At 34.6% G+C, this 21,133-nt stretch overlaps 1 protein-coding gene across 17 annotated transcripts in view; it reads left to right on the top strand.

Annotated features, from left to right (window-relative positions):
• The first annotated feature begins 5,276 nt into the window (after positions 1-5,276).
• PCDH15 (protocadherin related 15) overlaps positions 5,277-21,133 on the top strand; it is a 755,972-nt gene continuing 740,115 nt past the window's right edge. For all 17 annotated transcript variants that reach the window (XM_028166694.1, XM_028166693.2, XM_057531449.1 and 14 more), the window contains exon 1: positions 5,277-5,367. In XM_028166694.1, the coding sequence (XP_028022495.1) occupies positions 5,277-5,367 (91 nt within the window). The remainder of the gene's footprint in view (positions 5,368-21,133) is intronic.

Raw genomic sequence — 21,133 nt, 5'->3', positions numbered from 1 at the left:
TATCATGTGGTTTCAGGAAATGTATTTTGAGTTAAACCAGGATCATTGAATATTTACAATTGTTGAGTATATATTTAAAATGTTTAAAACTGAAATGCAACACATCTTCTATAAACAATTACAGTGTTGGCAAGATAAGTTTGTATGCATTTCTTCCTTCCTCACTTTTGAATTTATTTTTATCAACTTTGTTTGATTCCACCATATTGAAAATGTATTATACATACTGTGATGTACAGAGAAAGAGGGAAGGAGGGAGAGAGGGAGGAGTTTTATATATATATGTATGTGTGTGTGTGTGTGTGTGTATTATAAAACCTATACACACACACACAAAGAGAGAGTATACACAAACAAATATACATTTTAAAGTAACAGCAGTGAAGGTACACTCAGACATTGTGGCATGTCAACAAACTGTAAGCTCCAGAAAAGATTAGGTAAGCCCGGTGTGTCTGAGCCATGCTGGAGAGGTGCCTTAGATCTCACAGTGCCCGATGAAAACATAGGTTACTTTGCTGCCCTTAGAATTATCTGCAATCTGGCCATTTCTATCCTTGAAACAGAACTCAGCTCATGAATAAAAAAAGATATAACTAGGACATAACATTAATATTCATCTATATGTACAGTATAAATTTAAATAAAATATAAATATATTTACATAGATTTTATGAATAAAAATGTAATATGAAGTAATATAAATACAAATATCTCATATTTTATATTCTACATAAAATAAATTTTATATTTTATATAAATATATATTTTATTATACTTTCATATTATAAGGATAGTGTATTTTATAAATATGACATATTAATATGTAATATAAAATTATCTGTAAACATAAGTATATTTTTATTTATATTTAATGAAATTATATATAAATTATAATAAGAGAAAAATATAAAATGATCTAGAAAGAGGGTATAGATCATAAAGCATCTCTGAAATTTTTTCTTGAAGTGCATATTACAAAGAAAAAAGAAATAAAAGATGATTCATCAGGTCGTGCTTATGAGTGATAACTATCCTCTGTGGTGATGAAAACCTTCTCAATGATTCCCTCTATGGTGAAGTAGAAGAGAGGTTTCCAAGCAGTCAATTAAGGAAATTCATATTTGGTGTAGTGAGATGTGGTGACTTTGGAAAACCGCATGTTTTCAATTTCATACTTGAAGCTGCTTTGCAAGAGAGTTTGCTTTTATTTTAGCAAGTTAATAGTATATATTTCTTGTAAGGAGTACAAGCGGTGTCAAGCCTTATTTTTATAGCTCTACCTAGATGTTGTCAGAGATAGGAAAGTACCAGACTGAACAGACTGTTGAAGGGCAGATGCTTATGTACAGCTCCCAGTTTACTGAGAGATTCCAGTTTGCTTCCTGACCCAGTGTTGATATGGGATTTCTCATCAAGGTATTGGCAGTAGACTCCACACTTTGATACATCAAAGAAATTAATAGTCTTTCACGTAGCAGTCAGGGACAGAGCCTAAAAAAAAAAAAAAAAAAAAAAAAAAAGGAAAAAAGGAGTTGACATTGTCAAAAATGTACCAGAGGGAAAACTGCTGTGATGTCAACCTTGGCTGCTTTTGCCATGTGTCACCACAACCAACCCAGACACAGGAAGCAGGGATCAACAGTTAAAGAGTAGAGCTTTGTGTATTGACAGCCTTTGGATTTATACTTGATTGTGAAAGGCCTTTTATGTATTCTCCCTCTAAGAGATGAACAGCAATCTGTTCTCAAGGCAGTAGATACCATTGAGGGTGCTTTCAGCTAGGGTTATTGGAATAGCTGTGCTTTCCTTGTCAAGTTCTTCTCTAGCTATGTTGCCAGAATGCATTTGGTTGCTTCATATAACCCTACTACATTTTCTGAACATAAGGCTCATGAAAGCAGAGATGTGAGTGAGTTTTTTTCATTGATATGTTCCAACTGCCTAGAAGAGTGAGTGGTACCTCATAGACCCTCCATAAATGCTTGTTGAATAAATGAATTTCTGAGAACATTCAATGCCAGATAAATGAATATGAGCTTTATCTGGTAGCTTTATCATACAAATGATGTGAAATTCAAAATCAGTATATTGTGTCTTGAGTAATAGTAGTAAAATATTCTAAAGCTGGAAAATATAGAGTAAATATCATGAAACTCAAACCACTTATGTGTGAGATTATAACATAATTGGGAAAACTGCTTTTTTTCCCAATATTATTGACAGTAGAATACTACAATTGACCCTTGAACAACATGGGTTTGAACTACACAGATTCCCTTTTATGTGGATCTTTTTTTCAATAAATATAGTACCTGTAATTTCATTTTACAAATCTTTAACTAAGCATGGGAAAAACTTTGTGTTTGATTAGGGATCACAATATATGGAATCAAAACAACTACAGTCTTGATTCTATCCAAACTGTTTCAGCTTCCTGCTTTTGGGTTAGTCATTGCCAATTCTTTTGTTTTTGATGCAGAGATAACAGTACTCAGATTTTTGGTTGGAGGAAGGTGGGTGATTGGTGCCCCTAAGCCCCGAGTTGTTCAAAGGTCAACTGTATTTCCAAATCACTATTGCAAAACCTTATCTTTATTAACTATACCAGAGTGTTGAATATGTCAATAAATTATCTCTGTAAAAACAAGTACAATGACCTTATTTATAGGTCAACTACATGTCTTTTTAGACATGCTCTAGGTTGCTAGAGCATAGCATTATTGGCCAAGGAGGTCTGGAGGGAAATTTTGTACTCAGAGAACAAGGCAGAGTTTAATATGGAATTTATAATAAAGGTACAAAACCATGTTAGAGGTGTTGTTTGAAGACATCTATAAGAACTTTGCCTGCAATTCTAGAGATTGTAAAACTAGTAATGAAAATGGATATTGCTGTTTAAAAAGTTTTTTCTAATATCCTTTAAGTGTTTTCTCTTTGTTTTTAAATTGTAAAGACTACTTTCCGTTTAATGTTGTAACATTTCTTTAAAAAAAGAAAGAAAGAGGAATTGAAGCTATTATTTCCATAAATCTTAATAGGGCTATACTCCAGGTATGGGAAGAGGGATGCAATATTTCTCCTTAGGATACAGGACGGAAATGCAGCAAGCTATTATGGGCCTCCATATACCCTGAAACGTGAACCAAGTACTCTCTTGGAAATTTTCTTGTCCTTTTTTGTAATGGAATGAGCAGAAGTTTCAGACTTACAAACCACACCACTACTTCAGCCACTCATAAGTTTCTAACCCTGAGCCAGTGAGCATGACCTTTCCTCCAGAGTAGAGATGATAATACCTACCTTAGAGGTTATACTAAAGATGGATTGAGGAAATGTATGTTTAAGCCCTTTGAAGACTTCATAGATGCCAAGTCAGAAATACTCATATTAAGCTTTAAGGAGCCCTCCCTCTGAGGTACTCTTCTAAGCATGCATTTATAGCCATTTACCTAATCCTCAAAATAAATTTATGAGGTAGGTACTGTTGTATCTCCATGTTAATGATGAGAAAAGTGAGACAGAGATGTTATTTAATTTGGTCAAAGTCCTAACTGGGAAGTTGAAAAACTTCAATTTAAAAAGAAGCCACACTCTAATCAACTGCTCTTAAAACTACTAACATTAGTCAATTTTATTTTTTCCTTCCCTGCAATAAACATGTACTGTTATATTCTCTTGATATCTAATGATGGGCTCTTCTTTGAGCTATCTGTGCCTGGAAGTTATAAAAGCAGAGGCTGAGTTGTTTACCAGTTAGAAGGGGAAAATGTGTGAGGGCTAGATAAAAAGAAGGCTCCTTTTTATTTTAAGATAAAGAAACACAAGAAGAATAGATTCCATTTTTAAATATCTGTGATCTGGTGCAGTGACTTGAAATTTAAGGACTGTGCATCCCATGATAAAAAATTTTGAGCTTGCACCTTTAATATACTTTTAAATAAATTATATATTTATATATGCTACTGTGCAAATAAACTTTATAAAACACACAAAAATAAAACGGAAAGATAGATGAAACAAAATATATGTAAAACCAGAATTCAAATTATTTCCTTTGTACATTCTGAAGAAGCTTACCCATGACTAGTTTAGCAGAGGCAATCCCAGGCGGGAGTTGTAAACTGGAGGGTCTCAGAGGACAATATGACCTGCCAGAAGCATTTAGTCTATAAGAGGGTTGGACAATTATCTAAACACTAGGCAGTCTCACGTGGAAATTTGGATTTCTACCATATTCTGGAAAATCAGAAAACTCAGTAATACTGGTTTGCATTCCCACATGACAACCTTGACGGAAGTCAAATACTGGGCTGGTTTCTCCAGACAAACCCTGCACTTCACAATTGGTCACAGCCTTCACTGTCCCTATTGCACCTTTAGGCAAATTCATTTTTTTCTTTTGGAACCTCTGATGTAGAGAAATGAAGTTCCAATCCCTGTTCTACATGATCTATATTCAGCGTAATTTGGAACAATTCCATGTGAATAATTTCTTCAATTTACAAAGAAACTGAGAACATCATTTTTTCAGTAAGAAAAAAATACTCTGGTGTGCTCACAGGCCACTAATACCTCATCCAGTTTCTTTACTTACTGGGAGATTGCAAAGAAGAACAAAGGAATTAAAATGAAATTCATCCAAATGCTTCCAAAGACAGACGTTCTAAAAAAATCATGGGTTAAAAAAAAAAAAAAAAAAAAGATGGGTTATCCTTAGTCTTACATGACATAGTTAAGTCAATCTCTTGTCCCTCTACTAAAAAGGAATTTGTGTTTTGATGATGGATTTTTCTACTTAATTCTGTTAGACAAATGTCCATTGAAATTTTCATGTAGGATACTAACAGCTGGTTTAACATCTTAAATTGTTGCAAAAGCTTACTCTTTATAATTGAACTATTCTATACATAAGATAAATTTAGTGAGTTAAACTGATTGGCATTTGATTCACTCACAGGGTCTCAATTTTAAAGCTGTGGTTCTGGTGTCATTAGTATGTTAAGTTCTCAACTTACTTGCTTACAAAGTAAATAACAGAAAAAATGTCTTTCCTTAGAGACTTGTCTGCAAATTCATGTAGATAAGTTCCAGCACATTAAACAAGTATGTTACTTCGTTAAAGGATAGTGTGGCACAGGTAATTAACTATGAAGTCTTTAAGGCTTTTCTATGCTGTGACAGTTGTGTTTACCTATAACAGATTAATGACCTTGTCAAATGTTCCTTTTACCTCTTGTTATTTCAGATCAGCCTTGAGTGGAATTTGACTGAAGATGTTCCAACAGTTTTATCTCTGGAAATGGTTAGCTTCAGGGATTATCTTTTGCTGTCTCTTCACAGTCTGCTTGGGCCAATATGATGATGGTAAGGATGTTTTTACTTTGACCTTTAGAGTTAGCCAGAATTTCAGTGGAACGTGAAACACACCATAGAAATGAGTAATGCTAATTTGTAGTTCATTTTTAAAGGTTGGCGACTCTGTGCAATAATTTTCCTTAATTAAAATAATCTTACAAAAGTAGCATTCAATGCACTTTGTTTTTTAATAAGGATTGCAGTATGGTAGAAAATCCAGTGCTAGGCCTCTAAATGAACATTTACTTATACTCACTAAACAAATGCTTAATTGTTATAAAAAAAAATTCAATTTTATTTGCTAATCGTTGAACAAACAGTAGCCTTAGGTAAAGCTTAGGAATGTAAAAGATACCAAAATTTCCTATGAGAAAAAAATCTCTGAAGGGGTCAAAGGTAGATGTCATAAGTGATTTTAGTGTTAGCACTTTAATTGGGGATTGCATTATTTCATCCCCCACTATTTTATTTAGAAAGAGTGAAAAAAATGTAAAAAACTTGGCATTAGATTTTCTAAGTCATTTCTTAATAGTAAATCAGTCAGTTGAGAAAGATATATTAGTCATCAAGCTCTGTAGGGACCATTTAACATGATATATCTGCAGTGGCCCAAATGTGCCTGTCTTAGATATTTCAGTATTGGAGGAATCTGTCTTTGAGTACGACATAATACAAGTGTGGAGTATATGTATATATTATATATATACTACATAATGAAAGTATATATGTAATACTTTCAGTTTAAGAGAAGAAAAATGAATAAATTTTCCCACCCTAGAAGTTGGCTATTCAAGAAAAATGAGTTTGTTCTTTTATTATTATTAATTTATTAATTTATTACTTTTTATTACTTTTACTCGACATTTGTTCAGCATTCAGGGTACACAGGCAAGCAACCATCTCCTTACCCTTGTTGCCATGTTACCTTCTTGCTCTTAGAGGCAACAAAGATTGTGAATTTTGTGTGTGTGTGCTTTGCTTGGCTAAACTGAATGATCTGCAGATAGATGGATTAATTTGACTTTTTCCCAAACAGTGTTCAAATTTTGTACATATTAAGACATTCTCAGTCCTCCATAGTTAGGATATCATGCCTCTTTGGGGATTTGCAGAATAATTTACAATAGCAGCTATTTTCATAAAGTCACCAGCCTAAATCCTTGAAAAGTTCTGCTAATTAGCACAGTGTTTACTTCAAGTGCATCTGGATTTAATGTTCATGTCATCGCCATTTATGGAGATTGTGAATCTCCAGTCTAACAACAAATTTAAAAGTGCAGTAAGAAATAAATAATGTAACTGGTACTTTGAAGCAAAAATAAGAATCAGTGGAACTTAAAAGAGCATGACTTTAAATTAAAAGAATGCATTTTAAATCGTGCCCCAAGAATAGATGACAAATCAGTGCGTTGGTATTTCTTTATGCCATAAGGCATTCTATTTTTATTCATATTTAGTGTTCACACTGAGAGGGAAGGATTCACTGTCATTGCTCACATTAGACTTTCACAAACCCTGTACTTTTTAGCAATGCAGTTTAGGTTATCAGAGGAAATCACTCCTGATTTAACCTGTAAAGCTATAAATTAGTTTCTTTAATAAGCTCATTACAGCTCTTGGTCTCTCTAAATGTGCTTGTATAGATAGCCTCCAAAATAAGATTATCAGGTCACTGTTGGCCATCAAGTAGTTACTTTCTGAAGCACAGTGCAACTTTACAACTGCCAAGTTACATTTTATAGTAAGGCTGCCCCCTCAGTGCGCTCATGGAAGACCTCCTTCCAGCTACCGTTAGAAAGCCTTTTCAGTTCTCTCCTCCTGGAGATAGGTTGCTCAGTACTTAGGAAGACTGAAGGGACTGGAACTGTGGCAAAGAAACAAAAATTTTGTGTAGTTTTTATAGAGATTTCTTAACTTTATATGCTTTTCAGCATTCCTTCCATACTTGCATCCTCCAATGAGCATGCCCCCAGAGGTAATAACACATTCCCTTAGGTGGCCCTCAGGCCTTTACTTCTCTCTGGTCTCCTTCAATTAGGGACTCTGGCATCACTTTTATTCTATTGTTCATGAAAATGATTTTCATAGGTACTATTTTTTTTAAATCCATATAAAAGTTGCGCCTACATTATGAAGGAATTAAATCAGGAGTAAGCAAAGCCTAGCTAAAACACAAAATAACACTTAACTGGAATACGTGATATGAATTTCTTGAACCAATTTTTTTATCCAAATGCTTGGGGATGCAGGTATGGGTTAGATTGAAGGAAGACAATGGTGATAATCATAATCATGATAGAAATATGTGAAAAAAAGGAAAAATAAAAACAGTTTTGCCATAGGTAATCCACTGGTTGGATTAGCCCATTTGATAGTTGACGACTGATTTCCATACATAGTTAGAAGCTTCAGATAGAGGAAAATGAAGGAGAAAAAATTGAAACTACACTAAGGCTATTAGTGTAACAGTTTAGGTCACTGTTATGTTAAAACATAGAATTCTTCTGGACTTGCAATTAAAAACAATTTCCTCTGTTTTTCTATGCATTTCCTTGCTTAGGCATAAGGCAGTTGGAAGGGAAAAATACTGTTTATTCAATAAAAATTTTAACCTGAAATGAAATATTCTAGTATTACCCAAATGTGTGAATCTGCTTCTAAGAAAAGTATATTGCATAACTGTTATTTTCAATATTTTACAACTAATTTTTTTACTTGGGAACTTGGGCTAAATTTTGAGTCTTTTGATATTTCTCATTCAAATTGCTGGGGTAAGGTTTTAGGTTCAGTAATAAAATTCACAGATGGTCTATTCCTTAATGAGCATTTCATTTGTTTGATGACTACATATTTAAGCACGCATTAGTAACATTAGATTGATAGTATGATATTACATTTTAAAAGTCAGAATTTAGCTAACCAATAGAATATTGGAAAACATAATTGATTTGTAGTTTATAGTAGCTACCCTCTTCCCAATAAGAGAGCATTAGGACTGATATTTTTAGCTTATAGTTTAATGCATTATCAATCCTGACAACTTTATTGGAATGGGAACATGTACCCTGATGCCACCTTGAATGTGGGCAGCCTGAAAAGGAGGTGCCACGGGAAGCAGAGGAAGCAAGGCTATCTGCTAAATTGTACGTTGTGCGGGATAAAAGATGTAAAAAACATATTCCTTGTTCTACCATATTATTCACAGTGAGGTGAAGAAGCCAAGTTGTCCACAGGGTTTGTGTTTTTGTTTATTTTGTTTTGATTTTGAGTTCATGAATGATTGATAAATGGGAGGCAAAGGGAGGAAGAAAGGAAAATGTTATATAGTTAAGGGGTATGTTTTATTTTCATTTTTTATTATTGCCTCTGCATTTTCAAATTGCCATATTGAGTAGATATTACTTCCATAAGCAGATAGGCGAAGCATTTATTTAAAAACAAAACCAAAAAACAATGTATCGTAACATTATAACTAACTTGAAACCAGAGCGTTAGAGTATTAGAGGAGTTTTAAAAGGGTATGTGTGCCAATGAGTGTGTGTGTATGTGTGTGTTACAGAGAGAGAGAGATTCCCTTGTGTGTGCAGATCATGAAAGCCAGTATCAGTTTTTTAAAAGAAAGGGTTCTCCCTGGCTGCTCAAGCATTCAGCCTGGAAGGCAAGAATCTTTCCTCTCGCCCTTGAGCTATTACGTAAACTAGCATATGTCTATGATGTGAATGGAACCCTTATATAGCGCACAACCAGAACAACTTTCTGAAGGGATCCTGTTTATAAGCTCAGAAAGTCACAAAACTTCCTTAGGCTCAGTTTCCTTATTAATGATAACACTCTGAAACTCAGTTTTATGCAGTTTCGCACAGTACCTGACATATGATCAAGGTTCACTAAAACTGCTTTTTATCGTTATTGCTATTATTACTTCTTATTATTTATAAATAATTATGCTTCTTTTTATAAATTTATGTACAAAGTACAATGCGTACTTTGTGCTCTTGTGCACTACATGTACGTTCTTTCTTTATATCTCTCCCAATTTACTAAACACCTTGAAGATTTAACTTTGTTACATTGTATTTTATTCTTAAAAGTATTAATGACTGTATTCTTTCCTTGGAGAGTTTACTGATTCAAATGAAACTATAAGTGAAGTTTGAGGAACATTTCCAGGTGTATTTTCATGCTTGTTAGGTAATCTATTAATCCATGGAAGGTCAGTGATGAGATAGACATGTCAATCAGTTAAGGGTATAGCCATGTTATAAAGTCTGAGACTAAAATCTTCTGAGATCTGACACTAAAGCCTGGAAACTTCATTTTTAGCAAGTGCATCCAGAGGTCATAAAGTAGAATGCCACTGGGTTAATACTAATTAAACTTAAAAGAGAGCGACATGCAAATTACAATGCTAATAATAGCATTATAAGGAAAATATAACTGCCCAATGAGCTGAAACACTTGTGTTTCCAAGAAAGATGTTTCCCCCCTTTAGATACCTTAAGAAGAAATGGTTACGTAAACTTAACAGCTCTGTGAGAAGAGTTAAATGATCTTAATGGTTCAGGTGTCCAGACTATGACGGACTGTCACATAGGGCACTGTTATAGCAATATCCTTGCCTCATGGACTGCAATACTTTATTTGTGGGACACTCACGCCCTCCCCAGGATCATGCTGGAAATATTTGTAAAATTTCTTACTTTCTGAGTTTGTTATTTCAAAGTTTAGTGCAGGTCATCTTCCTCTTGTTAACATTATATTTCTCTGAACATAGTACAATGCAGTAGTTTCTTTTGAGTCTGTTTCAGTTATAATTAAATTAAAGGTGATTATTGGAGACTATACCTAAGTAATTTTCAATGAACTTAATTGTCTCTGAAACTTCTCATTCCTTCATTTAAATATGATTTCTTAAGGCAGCACACATCGAGAGATATAGAGCAATATACATGCACACACTCATACATAATAGATAGATAACACACATTTTAGACAAAAATAAAACCACATATAGCATATATTTTATGCAAATTTTAATCTTAATATAATATGGACATCTTTCCTTGTCTACCTCTTTCACTTATTCCATCTTACAGAGTGTATTTTTATTCTGAGAGGTTAAATTCAAGTTTTAAGAGTAACTTTGTTGTTTTCCCTACAGGCTGATTTAAAATCCCAAGTATTTTTTTTTTTCTTGAAGCTTTATAAGCTATTAGATTTATATAAACTGTCTAAATTATATTATTATGGAACATTTAGAATGGTATGACAAGAAAGAGCACCTTCAGTGCTTACTCCAGTAAAACTTTCCTAAACATTCTAAATTTCATCTCCAGATGAAAGCTTGGCTGTGTCCTCATTTTTAGATTGTATCCACACTTGAATTTCCTGTTTTCTCTTTTCCAAAGGTGAGTAATCTTGTGGATCCTGTAGCCCCAAAATGGATTTGTTTCAGAGCAAAGGTTTGAAAAAGCATATGTCTTTTCTTGTTTCGGCAACAAGAAGTTTTTTTGACTTTTCTAGGCTCTGACCTTGGGCCTAGAAGGATTAACTTCAGTAGCTTTTGTGTACTCTACTAATAGGCTCCCGTAAGGCCTATCTGTACACCCTGGAAGGTGAGAGAGCTAAAGAGTCCAAAAAGTAAATAAATAAACTCTGAGAAACAGAAGACCAATTATTGTACTTAGAAGATTCTCTCTCTGCGAACACACCCACACCCATACCCCCCCAAAAAGTTTATTTCCAAGGTAACTTAGAATACCTGAGTACTGATATTTCAGATACTCTCATTTGTCCCGTTGAGACAGGGAAAGAAGTAAAAGTTCTAATTCACTATCCAAGTGATGCAATACAATTAATGATAACTAGTAAGGTGGATGCTTCCCTCTCTGGTTCTAACAACCTAACATTTTTGAACCACTTGAAAAGAAAAATGCTCACATCCTAATTGTGTGAAAAGGCAGAATTCATTTTAAATGTTTTTAATAGAAACTGGAATTGAGCAAAAATGTTATTATAATCTTGCCTGGCTCTGAGTCATCAATGACTTATACAACTCATAATAGAATTGCTTTTCTTAGTTGGATCTTTTCCTGTTAAATCTCTGTGCTTGTTACCACCACTTCTTCACCAATTCCCTTAAGCTCTGCAATTTGGGTTTTCTCACATCTGTACTGATACTGCACTCTCTAAGGTCTCCAATGACTACTTTCTTGGACAAATCCTATAATTTTCTAGCGTTTCAGCAAACAACATTATTGATCTACTTTTCTTTCAACTTTTTTTTCCTCAGTGTTTCTTTGAACTGACTTTTCTGATTGTCTATATATCAGACATCATCTTGCTGGTGAATATTCTACCTTTTTCTATTCTGTGATTTTGAAATTGCCCACTCTTGTTTATATTTCCATAAGGAGTCATAATGAGCCAATTTGGATATTTTCTGACAATTAAACAAGGTCCTCTCCTTGGTCATGTTCTATTTTCTCTAACTTCCCTTTCACAGTGCTTTCATCTAACTGCATATCCACTGCACATACTATCACTTTTTCTCTAGTCCACATTTTCACTTTTCTATAGAACATTTATTTGGTTTGCATTTTATTGAATATCAACTCCAGGAAAGATATTAGGGAAACAAAAATGAGGCAGTTGCTTCATTCAAGTATAAAAATGAGGTATATAGTCAGTACAATGTAATTTATATAATAATAGAATTATGTATAGCATATGTGTTTTGGGAGGATACAAATGGAAAACCTGCTAAAGAATTTGGGGTGGAAAAAGTTGGAAAATGTTTGTAGGATGAATTTTGATTTTTCAAGGTAGGGAACTGGAAATTTCAGAAAAACTGAAGAATACTCAGTTGGTGTTCTGATTTAAGACGTACACAGATATCTCTTTGTAGAACTGAGGATTGTGTATGCTGTTTTATTACATTGTTCAGGGAAGGTTAGATATTAAAGTACCCAAAGGTAACAAAACAACATGTACTTGGTTGTGTTCACCATCTATCCAAGGCTTATTTATAATTTCATCTCCTTCATAGAACTCCAGTTAACAGCATCCCTCTCTCTCTCTTTCTCCGATTCTTAAAAGCTATTTCTTGATTGCTTGTAGTTCTCGGTTTTTGCAATGAACTGTGTCTAATGCTTTCTTATATACTATTAAGAAGTGTTCCTACAATTTCACAGGCATCATTTCTACAGGTTTCTTGAAATCGTAAATCATATTGATATGTATTTTATGTGTAAACAGCCTCTCTTTACAATAAGCACTAACATTCATTTAGCATTTATTAACAAAGCCCTTCGTATAGATTATTTAATCTTCACAAGAACTCCATGAGGTCCTTGTGATTGTCATAATGACCACATACCATTGCACTACTATTATGCCTCAGATATAGATCAGGAAACTACAGAGACACAGAAGGGTTAAGTTGCTCTCCCAGTGTGATATTACTCCTACTATTGAGTGGCAAAGCTGAAACCAACCCATTATCTCAGCTCTACATGCAATAATTACATGCTGTGCTATTATATTATGACGTCAAAATCTTAACCTTTCCTGAAGATTTTACTCAAATTCTACTTATTCCTTGACACTAAATTATTCATTATTCTTTGATGTTGTTACTAATGATATTCATTCAAAATTAAGTGTGGAGAGGTTGGTAAAAGGGTACAAACATCTAGTTTTAAGATGAATAAGTTCCGGGGATCTAATGTACAACATGGTGACTATACTTAGTAATACTGTATTGTGTATTGTATACTTGTATACTTGAAATTTGCTAAGAGAGTAGATCTTAAGTGTTCTCACCACACTAAAAAAAAAAAAAAAAAAAAGGAACTATGTGAGGTGATGGATATGTTCATTAACCTGGTTGTGGCAATCATTTTACAATGTGTAAAGTATCAAGCCATATACTTTGCACCTTAAATATGTACAGTTTTTGTTTGTCAGCTGGAAAAAATTAATATCCACCTTCCCCTTTATATTATGTCATATAATGTTTGTTTTTATGTTTAGATTATAAATTCCTGAAGACAGAGACTGTCTAATTTACTTTTGTTTCCCTCAGCACCTGGCTGGTAAGCCTTGTATAAAGAAAAATAGAATTGAGAGATGAAGTGTTTTTTTTAACAATGTAGTAGCAAGTAGGTAAGCTTTGAGGATAGTAGTTGGAGTTCAAACAGCAATTCAAAAACATATTTAGTGAGAGTTTGATTTATACGATACGGCTCAACATTAACATAGGGACCAAAGCAATCAATAAATTACCTGTGCTATGGACGTATTACACACAGCATCCTTTGTAGCATTCTGCTGGAAAACAGAGTTTAGGTAAATTATATATAAATTTTTTTTTAGAAACTCAATATTTATCCCATTATAGGGCAGCATTTAGAAAAGTCTTTGTAGAAAACTCAAATTGAATCTGTCCTCTCTTCAGGTGTGTTTTCTGTCTTTTTCTGATTATTAGCTGCTGTTCTGGGCATTTTGTTCAAAATTTTGGTGGATCACACTGCAGCAATTGTTCCTGACATCAGCCGCTCTGTTCGAGATACTAATCTTTCCTACTCTTGTAGGATCCTATACTGCCCCTCAGGGCTGCTCAATTAGACTGCTCAGTGATGACTGTTCAGCTACTCTGAGTTTATTAAGTGTCTTTATTAAATGGTTGGAATACTGATGAGAGCTGTTCAGGCTTAGACTTAGATAATGTGTGAAAAGGACAATACTAACTCAGTCATCAATATTTTATGTGGTTATATCCAGGATTTGGCCATTGTTGGTCTGCTGGATACCTAGAATGCAATTCTGATGGTATCCCCATAGGGGGAAAACTACAGCATTTTAAGGTAACATGAATAATACATTATGCTGATTATTTTTATTCATTCATTCTTCAGGTACAGTAAGCATATGTAATGTCTATTATGTACACATAAATTTTCTAACAGTTATAGCTAATATTTATTGAGTTATTTCTATGTGCCAAATAGCTTACATATAGTACACACTCTCCTCTACTCACATTGTATATTTATACATAATATACATGATATATGTATCATTGCATTTCAGTTACACAAGCTTACATAGTTTTATACAAATATTTTTAAGTGGCCACTAGGTGTCAAGCCTTGTTCTATGTATATAGCAAACAATAAAATAGACAAAAATATCCTTATTTCTATGAGGTTTGCTTTACATTGGAGGGAGACAGAAAATAATCCAAATCACTAAGAAAATTATATAGTATGTTAGTATGTGAAAGGGGTTATATCAAAAAATAAAGCAGGGAAAAGGGATACTTAGGGGAATACAATTTTAAATAGGAAAGTATGGGAAGAACTTACTGAGAAGTACCCTTGGAGCAAAGTTTTGAAGAGGATTATGGGAAATCTATGTAGATTCCTAGAAGAGCATTGAAAACAGAGGGAACACTGAGTGAAAGGGACTTGAGATGGGGATATGCCTAATGTGTTTGAAGAACACAATTGCCAGCAAGCTATGGTGGGTGAAATGTTGAGCAGAGTGAGGGAGAGCGGACAGAGATAAGATCAGAAAGGTAGGGCTTCCCTGGTGGCGCAGTGGTTAAGAATCCGCCTGCCAATGCAGGGGACACGGATTCGAGCCCTGATCCGGGAAGATCCCACATGCTGAGGAGCAACTAAGCCCACGAGCCACAACTACTGAGCCCATGTGCTGCAACTACTGAAGCCCACACGCCTAGAGCCCATGCTCCACAACAAGAGAAGCCACCGCAGTGAGAAGCCCGTGCACCGCAACGAAGAGTAGCCCCTGCTCGCCGCAACTAGAGAAAGCCCGTGTGCAGCAGTGAAGACCCAACACAGCCAAAAATAAAGTAAATAAATAAATTTAAAAAAAAAAAAGAGATAAGAGAGGTTAGATGGGTGGAGGCAGATTGCACAGGCCTTGTGGGCAATTGTAAGGACATTGTCTTTTTCCTCTGAGTGAGAAGGAAAGCTACTGGAGTGTTTCAAGCAGAGGAGTGAAATGATTTCACACAAGTTTTAACAAAACTGCTTTGACCCTTATGTTGAGAATCATCAGTTAAGTTCAGTGTGACCAGTGAGAAATGTATTAACAATATTCCAGGCAGAAATTAAAGATAGCTTAGACCAGGTTTTCATGACAGAAGTGGTAAAAATGGTTGACTATGAATGCATTTTTAAGGTATAACCAACAGAGTTTGCTGGTGTGTTGGATATAGAGAAGACGAAAAAGATAACATTTAAAGTTTGATATCAATATATTTGGTCTAACCATCAGGCGAGACTGAATGACTGACCTCATCAAAGGAATAAATGTGGCTAGAAATGAGCCATAAAAACAATGATCATACAGTCCAGGAAGATGAGGTAGAACCATCATCTTAGATGAGGAAAAATATTAATATAGAGAGACAGTTAATGAGAAGAAAACCAGAAGAGAGTGGTTTACTAAAAGCCAAAGGAAGAAGGCATCTAAAGGAGAAAGTGATCAGCTGTGTCAAGTCTGATCAAGTAAGGTGAAGTATGAGAACTGTTTATCAAATTAGCAATGTGATGTTCATTCGTGGCATTGACAGGAATAGTTTGGTGCAATATTGAAGGCGAAAGTTTGGAGTGGTTTTCAGAGAGAGTGGAGGAAGAAGAAATGCAGAGAGTTTGAAGATATATAGTTTCTTTTTTCCTTTCTTTTTTTTTTCTTTCTTCTTCTCTTTTTAATAGGGTGGCAGTAGTAATAGGGAAATAGGAGTAAATTTCAAGAACACATGCCCCACCTCAGGTCCTAGTGATATAAGGATATGATAAAACAGCCACCACCCCTGTGAGGGCCTGAGAGACCTACAGAAAAATAGCATCTTCTGGGAAGACCCAGATTTCTAGCAGAGCAAGAAGAAAAGAATGTTCAGCAAAGTATGTATTATCTTATTTAATCTATTTAATCTTCAGTAAAACCCCGTGAGATAAATTCTATTATTATTCCTGTTTTCCAGATGAAGAAACTGAAGCTTTAAAGATATCAAGCTATCTTGCTTAATGTCACACAGCTCCTGCGTCTAAGAGACATGATCCTAGCTCAGGCAGCCTGGCTCAAGCTGCCATACTCTTAACCACTGTATTTTATAGCCTTAGTACAAAGTGCTACAGGACTCATGAAAGTACAGTAATATGGACCCTAATCCATGGAACCTTAGGAGAATGATGGAAGCTTTGATCAATTTCTATTATATGTTCAATTATTCAATATATATTTATTAGCATTTACCATATGCCAGTTTTGTGCTAAATTTGGGGGTTGAAAATATGACTAAGATACATTTCTTGACCTCATGAATGTTACTGCCTTGTTCATATGAAACAACAGCAAAAGGGATTACAAGTATAAATCAGTGTACTGTATGTAGATTGTGAGAGGCTGAAGTTACAAGAATGGCATTTATGCTGCCTGCCTAGAAGTGTGCTAAAGTCTGTATCAATTGTAGTTAGTGGAAGAAAGATTTATAGGATGAGATACTTTGAGCTACTTGGAAAATGAATGAGGAGCTTTGATAGATTTAAATCTGATACATATATCAGATGGGCAACCTAAATGCCCATCGACTGACGAATGGATAAAGAAGCTGTGGTACATATATACAATGGAATATTACTGAGCCATAAAAAGGAACGAAATTGAGTCATTCTTTGAGACGTGGATGGATCTAGAGACTGTCATACAGAGTGAAGTAAGTCAGAAAGAGAAAAACAAATATCATATATTAACGCATGTATGTGGAACCTAGAAAAATGGTACAGATGAACCGGGTTGCAGGGCAGAAGTTGAGAGACAGATGTAGAGAACAAATGTATGGACACCAAGGGGGGAAAACTGTGGTGGGGTGGGGATGGTGGTGTGCTGAATTGGGCGATTGGGATTGACATGTATACAGTGATGTGTATAAAATTGATGACTGATTAATATTAAAAAAATCTGATACATATAAATTCATATGATGCACAGTCAAAGCAAAAGGGAACATGAGAGGATTAATAGATGATAAAGCATTGATAGTATGTGGATATGAAAGATTATCTATGGAACAATAGTTAAAGCATGAGCTTTGGAATCAGACCTTGTTCAAATCCTGGCAAAATCAGTATATGATTTTTGGTAAGTTATATAATCTCTCTGTGACTTAGATCTCCATCTGTTAAAGAAGGATAATAGCAACTCTGATTTGATTGCTATTAGGATTAACTGATGGTATGTATGTCAATTGTTTAGCATGCTTTCTAGCATATAGGAAATGATAAAAACATATTTTTGGTATATTATAATAATTATTACTATTTTCAAATTAAAGTAAGACAATGTTACAACATCGTTAATCAATATTTCTTTAGGTTTCCTTTATCTGAAAACATTTACACAAACACACACACACAATCACACACTGTATACTAAACTGACAACTTCTTAGAACAATCACTATACCTTCTACATACTTATTTCTGCATACTATAATTCTTTGTATGATTTTCTGCCCACTTAGCCTGTGAAATTTTCAGCTGCATTTATTAATGGTGTCTGGCATAGAAAAGAAGCTCAGTAACCGTTTGGAATCTATACCTTTTCCATTTTCTCCTATCTCTTATTTTCTCTACCTGCTTCAAGTTTTTCTCAATTTATATTAGTTTCATTTTTTTACAAAGGAACTTCCTTTAATTCCTTCTTATTTCTCTTTCTTCACTTATATGTGGATGCTTCTCTAATCATTTTGTTCCTCTCATTTTTTAATGTTTCACCCAACTCTGTCTTTCATTCTAATTTTTATCTCTCTCTCCTGTTTCTTTGTCTTGTCTTCTCTCTGTCTCTCTGCCTCTCAACACTTGCTCAACTTTTGTTATCTTTCTACCTCGCTTTAGCTAATTTAAATTCTAGAAAGCACAATAAACATCTTCTTGGCTCTAGTTACTTCATATTTCTAACTGATGGGTCTACTTTGAAAAAGTAATCTTAACTGGACTTTTAGCCTCCCTGGTTTCAGAAAAGAATTGGGATAGTATTGTAGAAAAAAGGAAAAAAATTTCCAGAGTGCATTTTCATTCTCATAATATAAAAATTACCAGAATGCACACACATATTTTAAAACCTCTAAAGCTTCCTTCTATTATCAGATGAGGAACATTTTAAAGGAGATGCCATCCGATTTCCTTCCCAATCATAGTGAACTTGGAAAAAAATTTCAGTTTATTCTCTAAATTTCTAAGATTGAAAGTCAAACTAAGATCTTTGTTAGAGATCATTTATTAAATATCAATTCCATGGGAGTTCTTTTGAATATACAAAGTGAGATATAGTCCCAGAAAAAGAAAACTAGGAGGAATATCATCCAATGATATCCAAGACTCAACTTAGAACTATTCTTTAAAAAAACAATTTAATGTGGCTAATTCCAGAATGATTTAGTTAGCTAGTCTGTGTTCTCATAATATTCTGTGAATGCCACTTTGACAGCCTTATGAGTTTTCATGTCTATGTCCATAACTATGCTGTAAAATATTTAAAGGATGTGTTAGTTTTCTATTGCTGTTGTAACAAATCACCACAAAATATGTGGCATAAAACAACACAACTTTATTCTTATAGTTCTGTATGACACAAATCTCATTGACCTAAAATCAAGGAGTGGACAAGGCTGTGTTTTTTTCCTGAGGTCTAAGGGAGAATACATTTTACCTTTTCTATCTTCTAGAAACTGCCCACTTTCCTTGGCTCATGGTCTTTCCTCCACCTTTAAAATAAGTAACAGTCAGATGAGTTCTTCCTACAGCACATCACTCTCACTTCTTCCATAATCACATTTCCCTCTGACTCTAAATTATTCTGCTTTAGGTTTCCATTTTTTAAGGACCCTAAATAATCTGGATAATCCAGGATAATCTCTTTATCTTAAAGTCAGATGATGAGCTAACAATTTTATTTGAAATATTAATTGTCCCTTGTCAGGTAGTGTAATATATTCATAGGTTCTGAGAATTGAGATGTGGGAATCTTTTGGGAGCTATTATTCTGTTTATCTCAAGGGGTATAGTAAATTATCTGGTGTGTGTCATGAGCTCAATAAATATGATATTGAAACAATCAAGTTTCAGGACATATTTAGCCTGGTTTTTTTTTCAGCACCATGGACAGCACAGGGAATATTAAATTTTTGAATGTCTGAAGCAGATGAGGACCTGGTATGTGGACAACGTCTAGGTTTACTTGACTAATAAGTTTAGTACAAGAATCTCTTATTAAAGAATTCCTTTAAAGTTTTTTCTTTTTATGTAGGAGATGAGGAAACTCTGTCCCAGATAGTGGGAGTAAATTTCTCTTCAGCTTGTTGGTAGAATAGCTGAAGTTTATGTCCTCTCAAATTTTAGCCCTGCCATTCCTGGGATATCCTTTTCACAAAATAATCTTATATAACTGGTCTCACTTATTGATCCTCTGCTCTCAAAGTCGCATCACAATCCTACAGTTGTCAGGAAGTACTGTGTGTCATTGATACCCATGTCTTGAATAGGAGTAGGATAGGCAGAGGCATATATGACAGAAGGAAGAAAAATAGCACAAAGGAAATAGCAGATGCTATGCCATTAAGTTTTGAAAGACTTTTATATACTTGGGAGGGTCACAGTTTAATGAAGTCCTCATGTTTTACCATCAGTATGTCTCAATATAGCCATGGTGTTTTTTTTTTTTAATTTGTTTATTTTTGGCTGCATTAGGTCTTCGTTGTTGCGCGCGGGCTTTCTCTAGTTTCCGCGAGCAGGGGCTACTCTTCGTTGGGGTGCCCGCGGACTTCTCATTGCGGTGGCTTCTCTTGCTGTGGAACACGGGCTCTAGGTGCGTGGGTTCAATAGTTGTGGCACGCAGGCTTAGTTGCTCTGCAGCATGTGGGATCTTCCTGGACCAGGGCTTGAACCTGTGTCCCCTGCATTGGCAGGCGGATTCTTAACCACTGCGCCACCAAGGAAGCCCCCATGGTTTATTTTTTACATGATTTTGGATGAAACAAACAGAAACATACATAGCCCTGTTTCCTAATATTAGAAAACAATAGGACTATATCATATTAATAAGTTTCTTATTACCAAGTTATACAACTGAGGGCTTTAAAAATATTACATTGTATAGATTTGGGCCTCTTTGTGTCTTTCTATCATTCCAGTTATTAATTCTAAAAGGTTGAATAGTGATGCTAGGCTGTAACCTGGCAACCTTACCCAGGTTCATCTATCAGATTTGCTCTTTTCCCTCTTCTTCCTTTTTTGTACATTTCAAAACATTTCACTGTGTAAAAATCTTTAAGCACACTGTACACACTGTATTTTTTACCACATGTGACTTCTTGATAATATGTGGTTAAGATATCTTCATGATTTGCCAACATTATTCATAACATAAATTTCAGATCCCGAGGGAAAATGTGATATATCCAAATTAAACGCAATTTAGTTATACTGTGTGCAGAAAAGAGACCTGAGACTGCTGTCCTTGAAAAGGTCTGCTTATAAGGATGACCTTGTCTGGCATCTGAGAGAGTGATTACCTCTGGGGGTTGAGAGGCAGGGGGATGAGAAACTAGAGAGGTGTGTGCAGATGCAGCTTAATTGGTAATACTGTAGTTCTTGGATTAGGCAAATTGGTAATGTTTATTACATTACATAAATAAAAACCTTTTAAGAAAAGCACCATTAACTTGCTAATGATGATAAAGTATAAT

Source organism: Balaenoptera acutorostrata, chromosome 16 (assembly GCF_949987535.1).
Source record: "Balaenoptera acutorostrata chromosome 16, mBalAcu1.1, whole genome shotgun sequence".
Classification (NCBI taxonomy): domain Eukaryota; kingdom Metazoa; phylum Chordata; class Mammalia; order Artiodactyla; family Balaenopteridae; genus Balaenoptera; species Balaenoptera acutorostrata.
Note: the sequence above shows the minus strand (reverse complement) of the source record. Positions and strands in the feature narration are given on the sequence as shown.